The sequence below is a fragment of the Salmo salar genome, chromosome 23 (genome assembly GCF_965601325.2).
Source record: "Salmo salar chromosome 23, fSalSal1, whole genome shotgun sequence".
Lineage (NCBI taxonomy): Eukaryota > Metazoa > Chordata > Actinopteri > Salmoniformes > Salmonidae > Salmo > Salmo salar.
In genome coordinates this window covers 15,847,368-15,869,107 of record NC_138313.1, presented here as the reverse complement: position 1 = coordinate 15,869,107, position 21,740 = coordinate 15,847,368, and the positions used below count along the sequence as shown (strand labels likewise).

Here is a 21,740-nt window from a genome sequence, read left to right as displayed (position 1 = left end):
ATGGGTATACAGAGATGACCAGTTCACATGGGAGTATAGAGTGCAGTGATGTGTCCTATAAGGAGCATTGGTGGCTAATCTGATGGCCTAATTGCAAAGAACATCTCGCCGCTCGAGAGCACCCTTACCTGCCGATCTATAAATTACGTCTCCGAAATCTAGCATGGGTAGGATGGTCATCTGACTCAGTATAGTTTGGCAGCTGGGGTGAAAGAGGAGCGATTACGATAAAGTAAACCAAGTCCAGATTTAACTTTAGCCTGCAGCTTTGATATTTGAGAGAAGGACAGTCTAGCCATACTCCCAAGTACTTGTATGAGGTGACTACTTCAAGCTCTAAACCCTCAGAGGTAGTAATCAAACCTGTGGGGAGAGGGGCATTCTTCTTACCAAACGACATGACCTTTGTTTTGGAGGTGTTCAGAACAACGTTAAGGGCAGAGAAAGATTTCTTGTCGAGCATTTAACATAACATCTGGGGAGGGGCCACCTGAGTATAAGACTGTATCATCTGCATATAAATGGATGAGAGAGCTTCCTACTGCCTGAGCTATGTTGTTGATGTAAATTGAGAAGAGCGTGGGGCCTAGGATTGAGCTTTGGGGTACACCCTTGGTGACAGGCAGTGGCTGAGACAGCAGATGTTCTGACTTTATACACTGCACTCTTTGAGAGAGGTAGTTAGCAAATCAGGCCAAAGACCCTTCAGAGACACCGATACTCCTTAGCCGGTCCACAAGAATGGAATGGTCTACCATATCAAAAGCTTTGTCCAAGCCGATAAAAATAGCAGCACAACATTGCTTAGATTCAAGGGCAATGATGATTACATTGAGGACCTTTAAGGTTGCAGTGACACAGCCATAACATGAGCAGAAACCAGATTGCATATCAGAGAGAATACTATAGATATCAAGAAAGCCAGTCAGTTTATTATTGACAAGTTTTTCCAACACTTTTGATAAACAGGGCAAAATAGAAATATGTCTATAACAGTTAGGATGAGCTTGATCTCCCCCTTTAAAGAAAGGACGAACCGTGGCTTCCAAGCAATAGGAACCTCCCCAGAGAGGAGAGACAGGTTAAAAAGGTCTGAGATAGGCTTGGCGATGATAGGGGCAGCAACTTTGAAGAAGGAAGTGTCTAAACCATCTGATCCAGATGTTTTTGGGGGTCAAGTTTAAGGAGCTCCTTTTGCACCTCAGAGTCAGTGACTGCCTGCAGGGAGAAACTTTGTAGCGGGGTAGTGGAAAAAGAGGAAGAAGCATCGAGGCTAGTCGCATTAGCAGGGTTGGGAGATGAGGAAATGTTGGACGGGCAAGCAGGCATGGCTGAGTCAAATAGGAATCCAACTTTATGAAGTGGTGATTAAAGAGCTCAGCCATGTGCTTCTTGTCAGTAACAACCCCATCATCAACTTTAAAGAACATGTGTAGCTGTGAGGAGGAGGGTTTATTCTCCAGGTCTTTAACCGTTTTCCAGAACTTTTTGGGGTTAGACCCACAGAGCGAGAGCTGCTCCTTAAAGTAACTAACTTTGGCCTTCTGGATAGCTTGAGCGCACTAATTTGTCATTTGCATGAACGAGAGCCAGCCAGCCTGAGTATGCGTGTGCCGAGCCTTTCGCTGAATGCAATTCTTGAGGTGGAGTAACTCTGCAAGATCACGGTCAAACCTGTGGCTGAACCTGTTTTTACTTCTCATTTTCTTTATGTGGGCGTGTTTGTTAACAATATTACTGAAAATTGTAAAAAGAAGGTCCAAGAGTCTTCGTCAGAGGGGTCAAGCTGATTCTATACCAATTTATAGAGGTCAGGTCATGAAGGAAGGCTTGCTCATGAACGTTTTTTCCCAAGCGTCAATGACAAATCAGGACAGGTCATTTCACTGAGCAGCCATTACGAACACAAGCTGTAAAACAGTGATCACTAAGGTCATTACAGAAAACACCAGACTGATACCTATGAGGATTATTTGTTATCAGATTAGCTCTGTAAAAAAGATGATGTGAAAAGATTTGATGTGATTGTTCAAAAGACCAATTAGTGGAAACAATGTTAGAATTGGGCTGCCTGTGTAAACGCAGGCAAATGGTTGCCATTTGTGATGCAAGGTAACAACCTAAAACCACCACAATAAGCCTAATGAAACAACAAATAAAGGTGACAATTATAGGGTAGGCTAATTAGGGTTGCCATTGCTATGGCAGCAGGATGGCAGCAGGTAAAGGATAACTCGAAGTGATAGGGCTACATTAGGCTACATGTCATAAAGATTGCGACAGGTGGCATATTTGTCCATATTCAATATGTACTCATATATTGTTTTTTTTAACCTCTCTGGGCTAGGCGGGATGAATTCGTCCCACCTACGCAACAGCCAGTTGAATCCCGTGGCGCGATTTTCAAATACCTTAGAAATGCTATTACTTCAATTTCTCAAACATATGACTATTTTACAGCATTTTGAAGACAAGACTCTCGTTAATCTAACCACACTGTCCGATTTCAAAAAGGCTTTACAACGAAAGCAAAACATTAGATTATGTCAGCAGAGTACCCAGCCAGAAATAATCAGACACCCATTTTTCAAGCTAGCATATAATGTCACATAAACCCAGAAGACAGCTAAATGCAGCACTAACATTTGATGATCTTCATCAGATGACAATCCTAGGACATTATGTTATACAATACATGCATGTTTTGTTCAATCAAGTTCATATTTATATCAAAAACCAGCTTTTTACATTAGCATGTGACGTTGAGAACTAGCATACCCCCTGCAAACTTCCGGGGAATTTACTAACAATTTACTAAATTACTCACGATAAACGTTCACAAAAAACATAACAATTATTTTAAGAATTATAGATACAGAACTCCTTTGTGCAATCGAGGTGTCCGATTTTAAAATAGCTTTTCGGTGAAAGCACATTTTGCAATATTCTCAGTAGATAGCCCAGCCATCACGGCTAGCCATTTAGACACCGACCAAGTTTAGCCCTGACCAAAGTCAGATTTACTATTACAAAAGTTTGATTACCTTTGTTGTCTTCGTCAGAATGCACTCCCAGGACTGCTACTTCAATAACAAATGTTGGTTTGGTCCAAAATAATCCATCGTTATATCCAAATAGCTGCGTTTTGTTCGTGCGTTCCAGACACTATCCGAAATGGTAAATCAGGGTTACGAGCATGGCGCAATTCGTGACAAAAAAATTCTAAATATTCCATTACCGTACTTCGAAGCATGTCAACCGCTGTTTAAAATCCATTTTTATGCCATTTTTCTTGTAAAAAAGCGATAATATTCCGACCGGGAATCTCCGTTTAGGTAAACAGAGGAAAGAAAACAAAGCGTTTGGTCGACGCGGGCACGAGCCTGAGTCTCACAGTACTGTAACCAGCCACTACCCAAACGCGCTACTTTTTTTCAGCCAGAGCCTGCAAAGCCACGATTCAGCTTTTTGCCGCCTTCTGAGAGCCTATGGCAGCCGTAGGAAGTGTCACGTAACAGCAGAGATCCTTTGTAATGGATAGAGATGGCAAAGAAGGCCAAGAAATGGTCAGACAGGGTACTTCCTGTACAAAATCTTCTCAGGTTTTGACCTGCCATTTGAGTTCTGTTATACTCACAGACACCATTCAAACAGTTTTAGAAACTTTGGAGTGTTTTCTATCCAAAGCCAATAATTATATGCATATTCTACTTACTGGGCAGGAGTAGTAACCAGATTAAATCGGGTACGTTTTTTATCCAGCCGTGTCAATACTGCCCCCTAGCCCTAACAGGTTAAATAATTAACCCTAACCATAAATCCTTCAATCAAATTAATATAATTAATGTTGATTTTTAATTGCAAGACACTATTTCGATTGAGGGACACATAGGCTTCTTATCAAGAAATGTGCATTGTACCAAGAGATCAGAATTGTACATAATTGACTAACATTGAGCAACCATACATTGTCCTTTGTAGTAACTTGACAACGAATGCCCACACGCATTTCGATATTACTTTCCTTTACTTTCAACCCAAACCTAAAGGTGTATTGCCAGGTACAAACGGTACAAACATAGCAGAACTATATAGCCCACTCAACCGGTGGTAGAATCACATTGCAGAGAATTCACTCTTAGTGATGACATCATCAAATGAGAAATGTCACGGTCAATACCAATAATAACCATGTCATTATTTATATAGTGTCCACACTATAATACTTCTCCCCCCTCAATTTAAATCCCCCCTGTAAGGAAAACATAAGGTTAACAAGTAAACCACATCAGTGTTTTCTTTTCTTTACTACACCACACTGTAGAACTTCTGCTGGTGTTACCGTAAATGTAAACAAAACAACAACAACAAAATGACAGTCCTTATTTCTTTTCAACTAGGTCTGCTGCTCCAAACAAACACTAACACCACAAGTCTCTCAGTCTCAACTACAGAGTTAGTCTTTCAGGAGGCTTGTGACTACGCTGTGATCTGCGCAGTACTCCTGGTGTGCTACGAGACACAGGTAAGGCGTGTCCCAGTGGAGCTGGGTCTGAGGGCACAGGAGCGGGTTGGGTGTTTGTGAGAGAATGTCCTGTGGGATTTCAACTTGTATACTACCACCCACAGCTGTTCCGTCTGAAAACATGGTCTTGTCTTTGTCATAGCGCAGGCGGAGATGGTCCTGGTGTCTGCGTATGACTCGCCCATCAGTCAGTTTGACCACAAAGGAGACGGGACCACTCTGATACCTGGCAACCAGCGTTGGCTGCTTGTGAAGTTGCAGATGTAGACAGTGTAATGGGTTTTAACTGTCTCTCCCTTGCGTGGTGGTCATGTCTCTCTTTTTGTTTCTCCTGCTTCCGTTCCACTCGTGCTCTGATGTTCGGACGCAGTAGATCCAGGTGAGCTGTTGGCTTTCTGCCCATTAACATCACCGCTGGAGCCTGTCCTGTTGTTGTTTGTGGCGTGATGGGGTACTGGAACAAGAACCGAGAGAGCTTAGTTGTGATTGTTCCCCCAGTCATCCTTTTGAGCCCCTCTTTCAGTGTCTGCACAGCCCGCTCCGCTAAGCCGTTTGAGGCCGGGTGAAATGAGGCGCTGCGGACATGGCGGATCCCGTTTCTCCGCATGAATTCTTGGAACAAGTCACAGGTAAACGTTGTTGCGTTGTCGGACACCAGAGTGTCCGGCAGACCATGGGTTGAAAACACCGGCCGAAGCTTTTTGATGGTTGTGGTCGCTGTGATGTTGCTCATGATGTGCGCCTCCAGCCACTTGGAGTGTGCGTCCACCATGACAAGGAACATGTGACCCATGAAAGGGCCTGCAAAATCTATATGCAGCCTGGACCATGGGCGGTCAGGCCACTCCCACAGATGTAGTGGCGCGGGCGGCGCCATCTTCTGGTTGATCTGGCACTCAGAACATGATTTAACTTTGTCTTCTACCTCCTGATCCATGTTAGGCCACCAGATGTAAGATCTGGCTAAACTTTTCATCCGGGAGGCACCCGGGTGAGCCTCATGGACCTCATCCATGACTTGTGCACGGCCAGGGGGTGGAACAACCACTCAGGACCCCCAGAGTATGCAGCCATCCTGCACACTCAGCTCAGTTTTGCGCTTTGCATAAGGTCTTAGTCCATCATCCTCTATGACAGGAGGCCAACCCTGCATCAGGAATCTTTTCACTTGGGACAGGATAGGATCCCAGTCTGTCCACTGTTTGATCTGTTTGGCATTCACAGGTGAGTTTGACAATCTCTCCATTAGGAAAATTGTCTCGGGAGGCACCACAGTTGTGGCAGGCATCTCTGGTAGCGGGAGACGGCTGAGCGCGTCTGCATTTGCATTGTCCTTCCCCGCTCTATACACTATCGTGTACTGGTAAGCTGACAGTGTCAGGGCCCAGCGCTGTAACCTTGCTGAAGCCATGGGCGGAATGCATCTTGATTCACTAAAAAGGCTCATCAGTGGTTTGTGGTCAGTGCATATGGTGAAATGACGACCGTAGAGGTACTGATAGAAGCGTTTCACAGCAAAGACTATGGCCAGACCTTCCTTGTCTAACTGTGAATAACCCTTCTCAGCACTCGTCAGCGTACGTGATGCGAATCCAATGGGTCTCACTGACCCGTCCTTCATCTGATGAGAGAGTACTGCCCCGACGCCATAGGGTGAGGCATCACATGACAGGATGATCTCTTTGTCTTGGTCAAAATGAACCAGAAGTTGTGCTGATTGTAGTAGTGCTTTCACTTCCTTGAAAGCTTTCTCTTATGCTGGCCCCCACTTCCATTTACAGTCTTTGTGGAGCAACTGATAAAGTGGAGCCAACACTGTTGACAGCTCCGGGAGGAACTTACCATAGTAGTTCACCATGCCCAGGAACGACCTGAGCTCTGACCCATTCTTGGGGTTTGGAGCATCCTTGATTGCCCTGACTTTGTGCTCCACAGGACACAGACCCTGCGCTGTGATCTTGTGACCTAGGTATGTCACACTCTGTGCTTGGAATGTGCACTTGCTACGCTTCAGGCGCAGCCCTGCCGCAGAGAATCTCTTTAACACCTGGTCCAGATGGTGGAGGTGCTCCTCCTCCGTCTCCCCTGTAACCAGGATGTCATCCAGGTACACTGCTACATGAGGGATCCCTTGCAGCAGATTGTCCATTGTCTTCTGGAAAATGGCTGGGCTGGACGCCACTCCGAAAACCAAGCGGTTGTACCTGAACAAGCCTTTGTGCGTGTTCACTGTGATATACTCTTTTGAGTCCTCGTCCAGGAGGAGCTGTTGGTAGGCGTGACTCATGTCAAGCTTTGAGAACGTCTTGCCTTCTGCCAGTGTCGCGAACAAGTCCTCCACCCATGGCAGCGGATAAGCGTCTAGCTTAGAGGCCCTGTTGATGGTGAGTTTGTAGTCCCCACATATACGCACCGTGCCGTCACTTTTCAGAACGGGAACGATAGGAGCTGCCCAGCGGGAGAACTGAACGGGAGTAATGACGTTTGCTTCCTGCAGCCGCTCCAACTCATCTTCCACTTTCTTTTCATGGCGTAAGGCACTGTCCTGGGCTTGAAAAAGCGAGGCTCGGCCTGAGGATCCACGAACAGCTTAACTGCAGTGCCCTGCAGTGTGCCCAGTTCATCTTTGAAAAGCTCTGGGTACTTTTGAATGACATCCTCAGTCACTCAGGTGTGTTTTATCTCACCCCAGCTCAGTTGTATTTTGTTTAGCCAGTCACGCCCTAGTAAACTAGGCCCATTCCCTTTCACCACCAGGAGCCGTGCTCTCGCTTCCTGGCTGTTGTATGCAATGTCCACCTCTAGAGCCCCCAGCAATGGTATGGTCTCCCCGGTGTACGTACGCAGTCTGATCCCTGCCGGTGTGAGGGCAGAAACCTGTCTTGAGCCCCATTTTTGTTTGTAGGTCTCCTCACTTATGACAGAGGCAGAGGCCCCCGTGTCAACCTCCATCCTCATCTGCTTTCCATCTACCTCCACTGTAGCATAGATAGGCTCTGCGCGCGGCTCCCTCACATTAAACATGTTGTAGGAACAATGCTCTTCATCCTCCTCTGTGCTCTCTAGGTGGTGCGCTGCTGACTGAGGCTTTGGTGCTGTGAACTTGCCCAGCCCAGTCCGCCCACCCTCTGGCTTGCTCCTAGGACCCCTGCATTTTTTTGCTAAATGTCCCTTTTTGCTGCAATTGTGACAGACAGTCTCCATGAACTTACAGTTGTTACCATAATGTGTCCCTCCACATCTGAAACATTCCACTGCTTTTCCCCTTTTTCCTGCCACCTCTTTTGTCACCTGATGCACTGCACAACTTTCACTGTTGGCCTTTTGAATATTTTTCACATTACTAGCGGCCATCTCCATCCCTTGAGATAGTTCCAATGCTCTCTTGAAAGTCAGTGTGGCTTCCCCCAGCAACCGGCGCTGTATGCTGTCCTCATTAATGCCACAGACTAATCTGTCACGGAGCATGTCCTCTAACATAGCCCCAAACTCACAATGTTCAGAGAGTTCACGTAATTCAGCAACAAAGTTAGCAACAGACTGACCTGTTTCCCGAAAATGGCAGTTAAACTTGAACCTCTGGACAATCACTGACGGATTTGGATTGTGGTGAGTCTGAACGAGAGCAACTAGATCCCCAAAAGGAATTTCTCCCGGTCTCCGTGGTGTAGCCAAATGCCTCATTAGCATGTAGGTTTTAGCCCCACACACACTCAAGGGAATAGAGCGCTGTTTAGCCACATCTATGATTCCATTTGCCAAGAAAAAGTGTCCCAACCTTTCCACATATTCCGTCCAGTCCTCGTTCTCTTCCACAAACTCAGTGATAGTCCCAAACATTGCCATCATAACGCCAACTTGTCCTTGATCCTCGTTAGTGATTTTCACTTGCTGCTGATTGTCCCCGTCGGCGTTTCCATCCAGCGGCACCTGCTCTCCGTCGCTCATTAAGCTAGCTAGCTAACTGACTACCTCCACTGTTTCTTAGCTAGCTAGCACCTCGCCCTGTACAAGTTGATAAAGTTTTATCCTTGTCGCCAAAAAGGTGTAGTAACTTGACAAGGAATGCCCTCACGCATTTCGATATTACTTTCCTTTACTTTCAACCCAAACCTAAAGGTGTATTGCCAGGTACAAACGGTACAAATATAGCAGAACTATATAGCCCACTCAACCGGTGGTAGAATCACATTGCACAGAACTCACTCTTAGTGATGACATCATCAAAAGGGAAGGTCACGGTCAATACCAATAATAACCATGTCATTATTTATATAGTGTCCACACTTTAACATCCTTCAAATGTATAACAAAATTATATTTTCACCAAAAGCAAATAACATTTTTATTGGAATGTAGCCTATTCTAACGGGTGTAAAAATAAATACAAATAAAAACATTCCAAGGAACACACTGTCAAATTCCTCTGACTTGTGATACAAAGTTGCAATCAAAGCCTCACAAACACTGTATAGGCCTTTATCTCAGACAGACCAATCATCAAACACACCAGACAAGCCCACTTACATAATTATATCTATTTTTTTTATCTGAAATGCACCCTATAAAAAAGTATCCAGATAATCAACCCAAGGCGATGCATGGAAGCGTCATATAATAACATGTTAACCTGTAAAAACCCGTTCCCAAACACTAGCTATCCCAAGATGCATCCTTCCGCCCTACTCACCTCAGGCGTTCTGCTGCCCCGCTCTCAGTTGTCATACCTTGCGATGCAGCCAACCCCGATTGTGTGTGTGTGTGTGTGACTTTATAGGTTGGTCTATGTTGTGTGTTCTCCCCATCCCTTTGGTTCCTCTCATCTTTCTCACCTCCCTCATCTCTCCCCTCCCCCTGCTCCCGTCACCGTGCAGCTGCACCCCTCTAGAGGAGCCATGGACACAAACAAAGAAAGTTTGAGCAGAACCAACTTTGACAAGACAGAGAATGAGAAGGGAGAGTGATGGAGGGAGAGAGATACAAGGGGTGTAAAGAGGGAGAAATAGAGAGAGCAATAAAGAGAGAGAGGTGGAGAAGGGGACAGAGAGAGTGTGAGGGAGAAATCGGGAGGGGGAGAGAGAAGGAGGGAGAGAGACCAATAGAGAACAGTACTGGGGAGAGGGAAGAGATTTTCCAGGTTTAGTCTGCTTTTCTCTTCTCTAATACACATAGATGCTGTCCTTTATGACAGAAGAGTTTATCTTATTCTCTACTTATCCATTCATTCTAGTTTCAGGGCTATCTTTGTGTGTTTGAGGAGTTCAATATGTGTTAGAGTGTGTGTTTTAGGAGTATTTTCAGTTCAAAGTGGGGTTCACAGTGTACATGGCTTGTTGAGTGTGTGTCTGATTGGTGTGTGTATGAAGACTGAGGCAGCAAAGACACATTTCTCATTCATGCCTGCTGCAGATTCCTGAAAGAGTGAAACCCCACAGAATGAAACACTGGCTGGTCCAGTCAGCCAAATCAATAGTTCTGAATAGAGGGGAGAGAAGAGAGAGGAGAGGACTGAAAAGGGTTCTCTTACACCCCTCTCTAGTCCCATCAAACCCCTTACCTCCTCCCTCTTTCCCTCCCCTTCTCTCCCAACCTCAACCCCTTACAGAGCCCCACTGTTTCATACTGCAGAGAAGCTTGGCAATAGCAGTTGCCCTAGTGTACACCTCAGATAGCGAGAGAGGGGAGAGAGAAGACGTAAGAAAAAGAGTAAAAGGGATAATTCATCACACCTTTTTCTTGTTCAAGAAATCAAGAAAGTCAAAACCTTTCAGCCTTTATCTGAACTGACAGCCTGGTCTCATAGACTAGACGTAACATAGTAAATGTACATCCGGGACACTCAAATTAGGGAAAGGGAAAGGGGAATATCTAGTCAGTAATACAACTGAATGCCTTCATCTGAAATGTGTCTTCCGCATTTCACAGTCTTCCCATCCACCCCGGCCAACCACCCTACTTTCATTTTTTGTCCTAAATAACCATCTGTCTTATGTAACCCTACAAAATGTAACCTATCATACTAACCTCAGGGGCGGAATGACACATTTTTACCTTGTCTGCTCGGGGATTCGATCCAGCAACCTTTCGGTTAGTATGATAAGTTATGTTTTGTAGGGTTACATTAGACAGATGGTTACTTAAGACAAAAAACGAAAGTAGCGTGGTTGGCGGGGGTGGATGGGTAGGCATATAATGTGAACGTTTAGCAACCCAAAGGTTACGAGTTCGAATTTCATCACAGACAACTTTAGTATATTCAACTACTAACTAGTTTTGAGCTACTTTGCAACTACTTAGCATGTTAGCTAAACCTTCCCCTAACCCTAACCTTAACCCTTTTAACTAACAATTCCCCTAACCTTAACCCTTTAAACTAACTCCTAAACTTAACCCTAACCTTATCCCTAACCGATAACCCGAACCCTTTGCCTAGCTAACGTTAGCCAGATAGATAACACTAGCCACCTAGCTACAATCCGTAACATACTGTATCGTTCGTTTGGCAAATTTGTAACATATTGCAAGTTTTGTAAATTCATAACACATTGTAGTTTTTGCAAATTCATAACATGTAATACGAATTGTAATTCATATCATATCATATGTAATGGGTGATGGCCATCCACAAATTAATACATTCCATACGAAGCGTAACATACTAAATTGAGTGTCTCGGATTGCGTACAGAATACTATGAAATGCTCTGAGGTTGTTGGAGTCCACCTTGACCCGAAAAAGAGTCATATAGCCACAGAGAGCCATAGAGAGAAAGAGTCCTATGAGTTCACTGCCTTTGTTAGGTAGTTAGGTAGTCTATGCCTGTTCAGACATCATCAATGGCCTTTCATCATTACATAGATTATGGTCTTCAAATACTCAGTGATTGCAGGAATCCACCATGCTGAGTTTGATTTATTTGTCCTGATGGTGCAGGAAGTGTCTGAGCGTTAACTCATTATCAAACCACACACGGTCTCTCTCTCCCTGCACCCCTACAGAGAAGCTAATCTGGGGCTGACTCTGGGCCAGAACACACATACACATGCAAAAACATACACACACACACACAGAAACAGGCACGAAGAAACGCATGCACACAGACATGTACACACATTAGGGGTACGTGTTTAAACAGTTGGGTTGGCTGAGAGAAGGGTGAGGGTTGGAGGAGAGGAGTTGGAGGTACATTGGTTCCAAGCAAACACAATGGAGTGTAAGATTTTGCACACACACAACAACAACAAAACACTCATACACGCACCATAATGGGGACATTGTTGGGTCATATGCCCACTTTCCCGATATGCGCAGAGATGTCCACGATATTAGTGTGAAGAGTTTTACATTTATTTGAATAGTATTCCCATGGGGTTGTGGTTGAATTTCAAGGGATATATGGCTCTCTATGGCATTCTGTATTTATCAGTATAAAAGAACACTAGCGACAGACGATCACATTACATCAGGGATCATCAACTAGATTCAGCCGCAGGCAGATATTTTCTTAAGCGGATGGTCGGGGGGCCAGAACATAATTACAAATAATTTGTAGACTGCAAACTGACCACAAGCCACCCAAAGAGATATAATATTTGACTAAAACATAATCATTTCAAACCTTGCTTACTTTTGTATATACTGAACAAAAATATGAACACAATGTGCAACAATTAAATTTTTTTTACTGCGTTACAGTTCATATAAGGAAATCAGTCAATTGAAATAAATGCATCAGGCCCTAATCTATGGACTTCACATGACTGGGCAGGGGAGCAGACATGGGTGGGCTTGGGAGGACATAGGCCCACCCACTGGGGAGCAAGGTCCAGCCCAATCAGAATCAGTTTTTCCCCACAAAAGGGCTTTATTACAGACAGAAATACTCCTCAGTTTCATCAGCTGTCCTGGTGGCTGGTCTCAGATGATCCCACAAGTGAAGAAGCCAGATGTGGAGGTCCTGGGCTGGCGTGGTGACATGAGGTCTGCGGTTGTTCGGTTGGACGTACTGCCAAATTCTCTAAAACAACGTTGGAGGTGGCTTATAGTTGAGAAATTAACATTCAATTCTCTGGCAACAGCTCTGGTGGACATTCCTGGAGTCAGCATGCCAATTGCAGACTCCCTCAAAAGTTGAGACATCTGTGTCATTGTGTTGTGTAACAAAACTGCACATTTTTGAATTACCTTTTAATGTCCCCATCACAAGGTGCACCTGTGTAATGATCATGCTGTTTAATCAGCCTCTTGATATGCCACACCTGTCAGGTGGATGGATTATTTTGGCAAAGGACAAATGCTCACTAACAGGGATATAAACATATTTGTGCACAACATTTCACAGAAATAAGCTTAGGGAACAATTCTGGGATCTTTTATTTTTACATGTTGCGTTTATATTTTTGTTCAGTGTATATGATCACATGTCTCTATTATGCATGAGAATACTTTGGAACAGAGTTCCAAAATTAAAATCAATTGGAGTTGATTTCCTGGCGATTTTATAGTATTTTATGTCCAACAATTAAAATAATTTTTTAGCTCAGAAAACTTGGGGGGCTAAATAAAACCATTTGGCCCACGGGTCGCCAGTTGGGGACCTCTACATTACATGAAAGAGTTTGACTAAGAGCTATACCTATAGAGGGCAGCAGAGTTCTTTAGAAAGCACATTCACCGAACAAACTCACTGTGGTGGTAAAGTGATTACAATCTCTCTCACTCTCTTTCTCTCTCTCATTCTCTCTCACGACTCCCTCCTCTCACTTATCCCTCTCTCTCTCTGGCTATAAAGAATGTTCTACTCGTCAGGGACTGGCTAATTGATCCTGACATTTCCACAGCCTGATCATTGATAATTTCCTCCTGTCCTGAATATGAATGTGTGTAAATGTCTTTCTGAGTTTGCATGTGACTGAGTAGGAGTGTTGTGCATAGTGTGTGCCAGTGGAGGCTGCTGAGGGGAGAACTCATAATAATGGCTGGAACGGAGCGAATGAAATGGCATCAAACAGTGTTTGATACCATTCCACCTATTCCGCTCAGAATTTAATTGAGAATGACACATACCTTCCAATTCAACACTTGAATTTGAATTTAAGTAGTAAACAGGATACATGATTGCAATTCAAATTTGAAGTGAAATTCAATGAAATTCAAACGCCTCTCCTGTTCTATATTAGGTGAAGCTTATGCACATATATGGTACATCTCGTACATAAAACATCAAACACATCATTATATACTGGCTGGGATTAAAAACAAAAATATAGGACAAAACACACATCCCGACAAGAGAGACACCACAACACTACATAAAGAGAGACCTAACAGCATAGCATGGCAGCAACACATGACAACACAGCATGGTATCAACACCACATAACAACATGGTAGCAACACAACATGGTAGCAACACAAAACATGGTACGAACATTATTGGGCACAGACAACAGTACAAAGTCAAGAAGGTAGAAACAACAAAACATCACGAGAAGCAGCCACAACTGTCAGTAAGAGTGTCCATGATTGAGTCTTTGAATGAAGAGATGGAGATAAAACTGTCCAGTTTGAGTGTTTTTTGCAGCTCGTTCCAGTCGCTAGCTGCAGCGAACTGAAAAGAGAAGTGACCCAGTGATGTGTGTGCTTTGGGAACCTTTAACAGAGTGTGACTGGCAGAACGGGTGTTGTATGTGGAGGATGAGGGCTGCAGTAGGTAATACTTAAGGGTAATAGTGAGTCGTGTTTTATTATTTTGTTTTAAGACTTAAGACTTGTTTCAACCTGTTAACCTTTGAATTGTTTCTTTAACCACGCAAAATGAATGGGTCAAAAATAAATGTTCATCCGTAATATGTTCAATTTTGAAGATCTGGTTGTGATCTTGTTGCCGCTGGGAGCTGGGACTGAGTCAGTGCTTTGAGTTGGTTGTTTATACAACGTTGGATAGGCAGAGTAGCGTAAAATCAAGATTACAACTTCAGCACTGTGATTGGCATAAATGCAGTTTAGGACTGATGGGAGATGTGCTAAAATAATCTAAATAAAATCATTGGGTTATGAATTAGTAACGAAGATGTTTGAGAGTGTGTGTATGTGTGTGTGTGCGTGCATGTGTGCGTGTAACTACCTGCTCCAGTCTCAAATTGGGCCAGGGTGTCGCCATAGTGTCTAATGCAGACTGGGTCCTGCCTCCAGCCATACATAATAGAACAGGACAGGTCAATAGAGACTAGAGTTGGTGCTACAGTGTGGACTACTGTACTCTGTGTGTGTGTGTACTAGTACTATATGGACTACTTTAACTGCTATAGTAAGGACTACTTTACTCTCTTTGTAGCTGAAAGTGTTATGGACTACTTGGCAATTCAGATCCCTCGGCAACATTAGTCTCCTGACTGAGAACGTCTGCTTCTGTAAGACATCTATACCCTCATACAGTAGGTGCAGGGACATCAAATCTATAAAATTCACAACCACATGAAATTTGGCTGATCTCTGGGGGCACTGAAAAGTGGGCAATCTCAGCCACTCAGAATGACCTTTTATGTCATCCATTTTCTTAATTGCGATGGGACTTCAGCTTTAAAAGCATTGGCTTATACTGTATTTCATGAAAAGCATTAGCTGGTGCACACACAGAGAAAATTATTTAGAGTACAGGTGCTGACTAACGGCGAATAAACTGTAAGCTATGAAAATAAATAAATAGAGTCGCACACAGTGCATTCGGAAAGTATTCAGAACCCTTGACTTTTTCTGCATTTTGTTACGTTACAGCCTTATTCAAAAATGTATTAGAAAAAACACAATACCACATTCTTTTTTAGCACATTTATTAAAAATAAAATACGGAAATATCAAAGGATCTCGATGTTACCTCCTCTCCTTAGTAGAGTAACATGCTGAATGCCTGTGTATTTGAGGGAGGAGATTTAGTGAGTGCAAATGAGGTAAGATAAGGGAGGTAAGGCAACATATAGGCCATGGTGGCGAACTAATTACAGTATAGCAATTAGACACTGGAATGGTAGATATGCAGAAGATTAGTGTGCAAGTAGAGATACTGGGGTGCAAAGGAGCAAGATAAATAAATAAATACAGTATGGGGATGAGGTAGTTGGATGGGCTGTTTACAGATGAGCTATGTACAGGTGGGCAGGTGCAGTGGGCGGGCAGGTGCAGTGATCTGTGAGCTGCTCTGACAGCTGGTGCTTAAAGCTAGTGAGGGAGATATAAGACTCCAGCTTCATTGATTTTTGCAGTTCATTTCAGTCATTGGCAGCAGAGAACTGGAAGGAAAGGCGGCGAAAGGAGGAATTGGCTTTGGGGGTGACCAGTGAGATATACCTGGTGAAGTGCGTGCTATGGGTGGGTGCTGCTATGGTGACCAGTAAGCTGAGATAAGGCGGGGCTTTACCTAGCAGAGACTTGTAGATGACCTGGAGCCAGTGGGTTTGGCGACGAATATGAAGCGATGGCCAGCCAACGAGAGCATACAGGTCGCAGTGGTGGGCTTTGGTGACAAAACGGATGGCACTGTGATAAACTGCATCTAATTTGTTGAGTAGAGTGTTGGAGGCTGTTTTATAGATGACATCGCCGAAGTCGAGGATCGGTAGGATAGTCAGTTTTACGAGGGTATGTTTGGCAGCATGAGTGAAGGATGCTTTGTTGCGAAATAGGAAGCCGATTCTAGATTTAATTTTGGATTGGAGATGCTTAATGTGAGTCTGGATGGAGAGTTTACAGTCTAGCCAGACACCTAGGTATTTGTCAACATATTCTAAGTCAGAACCGTCCAGAGTAGTGATGCTGGATGGGCGGGCAGGTGCGGGCAGTGATCGGTTGAAGAGCATGCACTTCGTTTTACTTGCATTTAAGAGCAGTTGGAGGCCACGGAAGGTGAGTTGTATGGCATTGAAGCTCGTCTGGAGGTTAGTTAACCTCTTACATCTAGACGTTCCGCTAGCGGAACACCTGCTCCAATATCCAATGATAGGCGTGGCGCGAATTACAAATTCCTCAAAAATACAAAAACTTCAATTTTTTCAAACATATGACTATTTCACAGCATTTTAAAGACAAGACTCTCCTTTATCTAACCACACTGTCCGATTTCAAAAAGGCTTTACAGCGAAAGCAAAACATTAGATTATGTCAGCAGAGTACCAAGCCAGAAATAATCAGACACCCATTTTTCAAGCTAGCATATAATGTCACAAAAAAACAAAACCACAGCTAAATGCAGCACTAACCTTTGATGATCTTCATCAGATGACAACCCTAGGACATTATGTTATACAATGCATGCATGTTTTGTTCAATCAAGTTCATATTTATATCAAAAACCAGCTTTTTACATTAGCATGTGACGTTCAGAACTAGCATACCCCCCGCAAACATCCGGTGAATTTACTAAATTACTCACGATAAACGTTCACAAAAAACATAACAATTATTTTAAGAATTATAGATACAGAACTCCTCTATGCACTCGATATGTCCGATTTTAAAATAGCTTTTCGGTGAAAGCACATTTTGCAATATTCTCAGTAGATAGCCCAGCCATCACGGCTAGCCATTTAGACACCGACCAAGTTTAGCCCTGATCAAACTCCGATTTACTATTACAAAAGTTTCATTACCTTTGTTGTCTTCGTCAGAATGCACTCCCAGGACTGCTACTTCAATAACAAATGTTGGTTTGGTCCAAAATAATCCATCGTTATATCCGAATAGCGGCGTTTTGTTCGTGCGTTCCAGACACTATCCGAAATGGTAAAGAAGGGTCGCGCGCATGGCGCAATTCGTGACAAAGAAATTCTAAATATTCCATTACCGTACTTCGAAGCATGTCAACCGCTGTTTAAAATCAATTTTTATGCCATTTTTCTCGTAGAAAAGCGATAATATTCCGACCGGGAATCTCCTTTTCGGCCAACAGAGGAAAAAAAATCACAAAGACGGGGGCGGCCAGGTCACGCGCCTAAGCCCACAGTCCCTTGATCGGCCACTTGAGAAAGGTGATAATGTGTTTCAGCCTGGGGCTGGGATGACGACATTCAGGTTTTTCCCGGTCTCTGAGCGCCTATGGACGACGTAGGAAGTGTCACGTTAGAGCAGAGATCCTTAGTAAAAGATAGAGATGGCAAAGAAGTTCCAGAAATGGTCAGACAGGCCACTTCCTGTAAAGGAATCTCTCAGGTTTTGACCTGCCATTTGAGTTCTGTTATACTCACAGACACCATTCAAACAGTTTTAGAAACTTTAGGGTGTTTTCTATCCATATATAATAAGTATATGCATATTCTAGTTACTGGGTAGGATTAGTAACCAGATTAAATCAGGTACGTTTTTTATCCAGCCGTGAAAATACTGCCCCCTAGCCATAAGAGGTTAACAGTGTCCAAAGAAGGGCCAGAAGTATACAGAATGGTGTCATCTGCGTAGAGGTGGGTCAGAGAATCACCAGCAGCGAGAGAGACATCATTGATGTATACAGAGAAGAGAGTTGGCGCGAGAATTGAACACTGTGGCACCCCCATAGAGACTGCAGAGAGGTCCGGACAACAGGACCTCCAATTTAACACACTGAACTCTATCAGAAAAGTAGTTGGTGAACCAGGTGAGGCAATCATTTGAGAAACCAAGGCTGTTGAATCTGCCAATAAGAATGTGGTGATTGACAGTTGAAAGCCTTGGCCAGGTCGATGAATACGGCTGAACAGTAATGTCTCTTATCGATGGCGGTTATGATATCGTTTAGGACCTTGAGTGTGGCTGAGGTGCACCCATGACCAGCTTGGAAACCAGATTGCATAGTGGAGAAGGTACGGTGGGATTCGAAATGGTCGGTAATCTGTTGTTTGACTTGGGTTTCGAAGACCTTAGAAAGGCAGGGCAGGGTAGATATAGGTCTGTAGCAATTTGGGTCTAGAGTGTCTCCCCCTTTGAAGAGGGGGATGACCGCGGCAGCATTCCAATCTTTGGGAATCTCAGATGATACGAAAGAGAGGTTGAACAGGCTAGTAATAGGGGTTGCAACAATTTCTGCAGATTTTTTTTTTAAAGAGAGGGTCAAGATTGTCTAGCCTGGCTGATTTGTAGGGGTCCAGGTTTTGCAGTTCTTTAAGAACATCAGCTATCAGGATTTGGATGAAGGAGAAATGGGGGAGGCTTGGGCGAGTTGCTGTGGGGAGTGCAGGGCTGTTGACCGGGGTAGGGGTAGCCAGGTGGAAAGCATGGCCAGCCGTAGAAAAATGCTTATTGAACATCTCAATTATAGTGGATTTATCAGTGGTGACAGTGTTTCCTAGCCTCAGTGCAGTGGGCAGCTGGGAGGAGGTGCTCTTATTCTCCATGGACTTTACAGTGTACCAGAACTTTTTTGAGTTTATGCTACAGGATGCAAATTTCTGCTTGAAAAAGCTAGCCTTAGCTTTCCTAACTGCCTGTGTATATTTGTTCCTGACTTCCCTGAAAAGTTGCATATCACGGGGGCTATTCGATCCTAATGCAGAACGCCACAGGATGTTTTTGTGCTGGTCAAGGGCAGTCAGGTCTGGAGAGAACCAAGGGCTATATCTGTTCCTGGTTCTAGATTTTTTGAAAGGGGCATGCTTATTTAAGATGGCGAGGAAGGCACTTTTAAAGAATGACCAGGCATCCTCTACTGACGGGATGAGGTCAATATCCTTCCAGGATACCCGGGCCAGGTCGATTAGGAAGGCCTACACGCTGAAGTGTTTTAGGGAGCGTTTGATAGTGATGAGGGGTGGTCGTTTGACTGCAGACCCATTACGGATGCAGGCAATGAGGCAGTGATTGCTGAGATCTTGGTTGAAAACAGCAGAGGTGTATTTGGAGGGCAAGTTGGTTAGGATGATATCTATTAGAGGTCGACCGATTATGATATTTCAACGCCGATACCGATTATTGGAGGGCCAAAAAAAGCCGGTACCGATTTATCAGCCGATTTTTATTTATTTATTTGTAATAATGACAATTACAACAACTGAATGAACACTTATTTTAACTTAATACATCAATAAAATTAATTTAGCCTCAAATAAATAATGAAACATGTTCAATTTGGTTTAAATAATGCAAAAACAAAGTGTTGGAGAAGAAAGTAAAAGTGCAATATGTGCCATGTAAAAAAGCTAACATTTAAGTTACTTGCTCAGAACATGAGAACATATGAAAGCTGGTGGTTCCTTTTAACCTGTTGGGGATCTTATCCCGATATCGTGATTCATTGTCAAGAGACCACGGCGGGAAATTCAAAAACTGCAAGAATCTAATAATTTCAATTTCTCAAACAATCAACTATTTCTCACAATTTGAAAGATAAACATCTCCTAAATCCAACCACATTGTCCGATTTCAAAGAGGCTTTACGGCGAAAGCATAAAGTTAGGTTATGTTAGGAGAGTACATTGAAAATAGCTGTGTGTAATGTTTTGTCAATTCAAACACAGGCGTCACCATAAGCGGATAACCAGCTAGAATTATACACCAACCTTTGACAATCTTCCTCAGATGACACTCCTAAGACATTATGTTACACAATACATGCATTTTTTGTTCCATCAAGTTGATATTTATATCCAAAAACAGCATTTTACCGAAGCGGTGAAAATCAGATTTTTTTTTCTCTCAAATGCTTCCGGTGAACAACGTTACAAATCACAAAATTACTATTCGATAACATTGGTAAATTATATTATTGTCATTCAAATATTCATAGTTTAACATTTCGTAAATGCTACCGCAATGCCAGATTTCAAAATAACTTTACTGGGAAATCACAATTTGCAATAAACCGGGTGCTGTGCTAAGAACAATAGGCTAGGCTATACAGGTTAGCACCATATGTAACCATGTAATATCAAAATTACTATTGTCAATATTCCCTTACCTTTGATTATCTTCATCCATTGGCACTTCTAGAAATCCCAGGTCCACTACAAATGTGGTTTCTTTTGACAAAGTTCATAATTGATGTCCAAATAACTCCAAGTTGTTCCATGTTGTTAGCGCTTCGGTAGGCTACTAAAAAGTAGCGCGGGGGGGGGGGGGGGGGGGATTCACGGCGAAAAGTAAAAAAAATAATCTATTTACATTGTTCAAACATGTCAAACGTTGTTTAGCATCAATCTTTAGAGCCATTTTTAACGTGAAACATCAGTAATGTTTCAACCCGACCTCTCCTGTGTCTTGAAAAACGTCTTTGAAAAATGTATCGCATCACATGATTGCGCAGGTGCAGCCAATAATGAAGTGACGACATCCCAGGGAGGTCAACTTCTCTTCATTCCCATCCGGTCTCTGTTCATCATAGACGCTTCAAACAACTTTATAAAGATCGTTGACATCTAGTGGAAGCCGTAGGAGTTGCGAAATGAATCCTTTCTCACTATGGTATCTATAAAACAATGACACTAAATAGTACAGTCACAAAATTCAATTTTTTTTTAATCTATTTTTCACAGGTTTTTGCCTGCAATATGAGTTTTGTTATACTTACAGACACCATTCAAACTGTTTTAGAAAATTCAGAGTGTTTTCTATCCGAATGTGTTAATAATATGCATATCCTAGCTTCTGAGTTGGTGTAGGAGGCAGTTAAAAATGGGCACATATTTTTTTCTAAATGTCTCAATACTGCCCCCGAGCCTTAACATGGGGCTTCAATATTCCCAGCTAAGAAGTTTTAGGTTGTAGTTATTATAGGAATTATAGGACTATTTCTCTCATATACCTTTGACTATTGGATGTTCTTATAGGCACTTTAGTATTGCCAGTGTAACAGTATAGCTTCCGTCCCTCTCCTCGCTCTTACCTGGGCTCGAACCAGGAACACATCGACAACAGCCACCCTTGAAGCAGCGTTGCCCATGCAGAGCAAGGGGAACAACTACTCCAAGTCTCAGAGCGAGTGACGTTTGAAACGCTATTAGCGCGCACCCCGCTAACTAGCTAGCCATTTCACATCGGTTACACCAGCCTAATCTCAGGAGTTGATAGGCTTGAAATCATAAACAGCACAATGCTTGAAGCATTGCGAAGAGCTGCTGGCAAACGCACGAAAGTGCTGTTTGAATGAATGCTTACGAGCCTGCTGGTGCCTACCATCGCTCAGTCAGACTGCTCTATCAAATCATAGACTTAATTATAACATAATAACACAGAGAAATACGAGCCTTTGGTCATT

At 43.3% G+C, this 21,740-nt stretch overlaps 1 protein-coding gene across 1 annotated transcript in view; it reads right to left on the bottom strand.

Annotated features, from left to right (window-relative positions):
• aqp4 (aquaporin 4) overlaps nucleotides 1-20,901 on the bottom strand; it is a 34,633-nt gene extending 13,732 nt beyond the window's left edge. Inside the window, exon 1 of the mRNA XM_082967923.1 lies at nucleotides 20,445-20,901. Within this exon, the coding sequence (XP_082824049.1) occupies nucleotides 20,445-20,464 (20 nt within the window). The 5' untranslated portion in view covers nucleotides 20,465-20,901. The remainder of the gene's footprint in view (nucleotides 1-20,444) is intronic.
• Nucleotides 20,902-21,740: the final 839 nt, after the last annotated feature.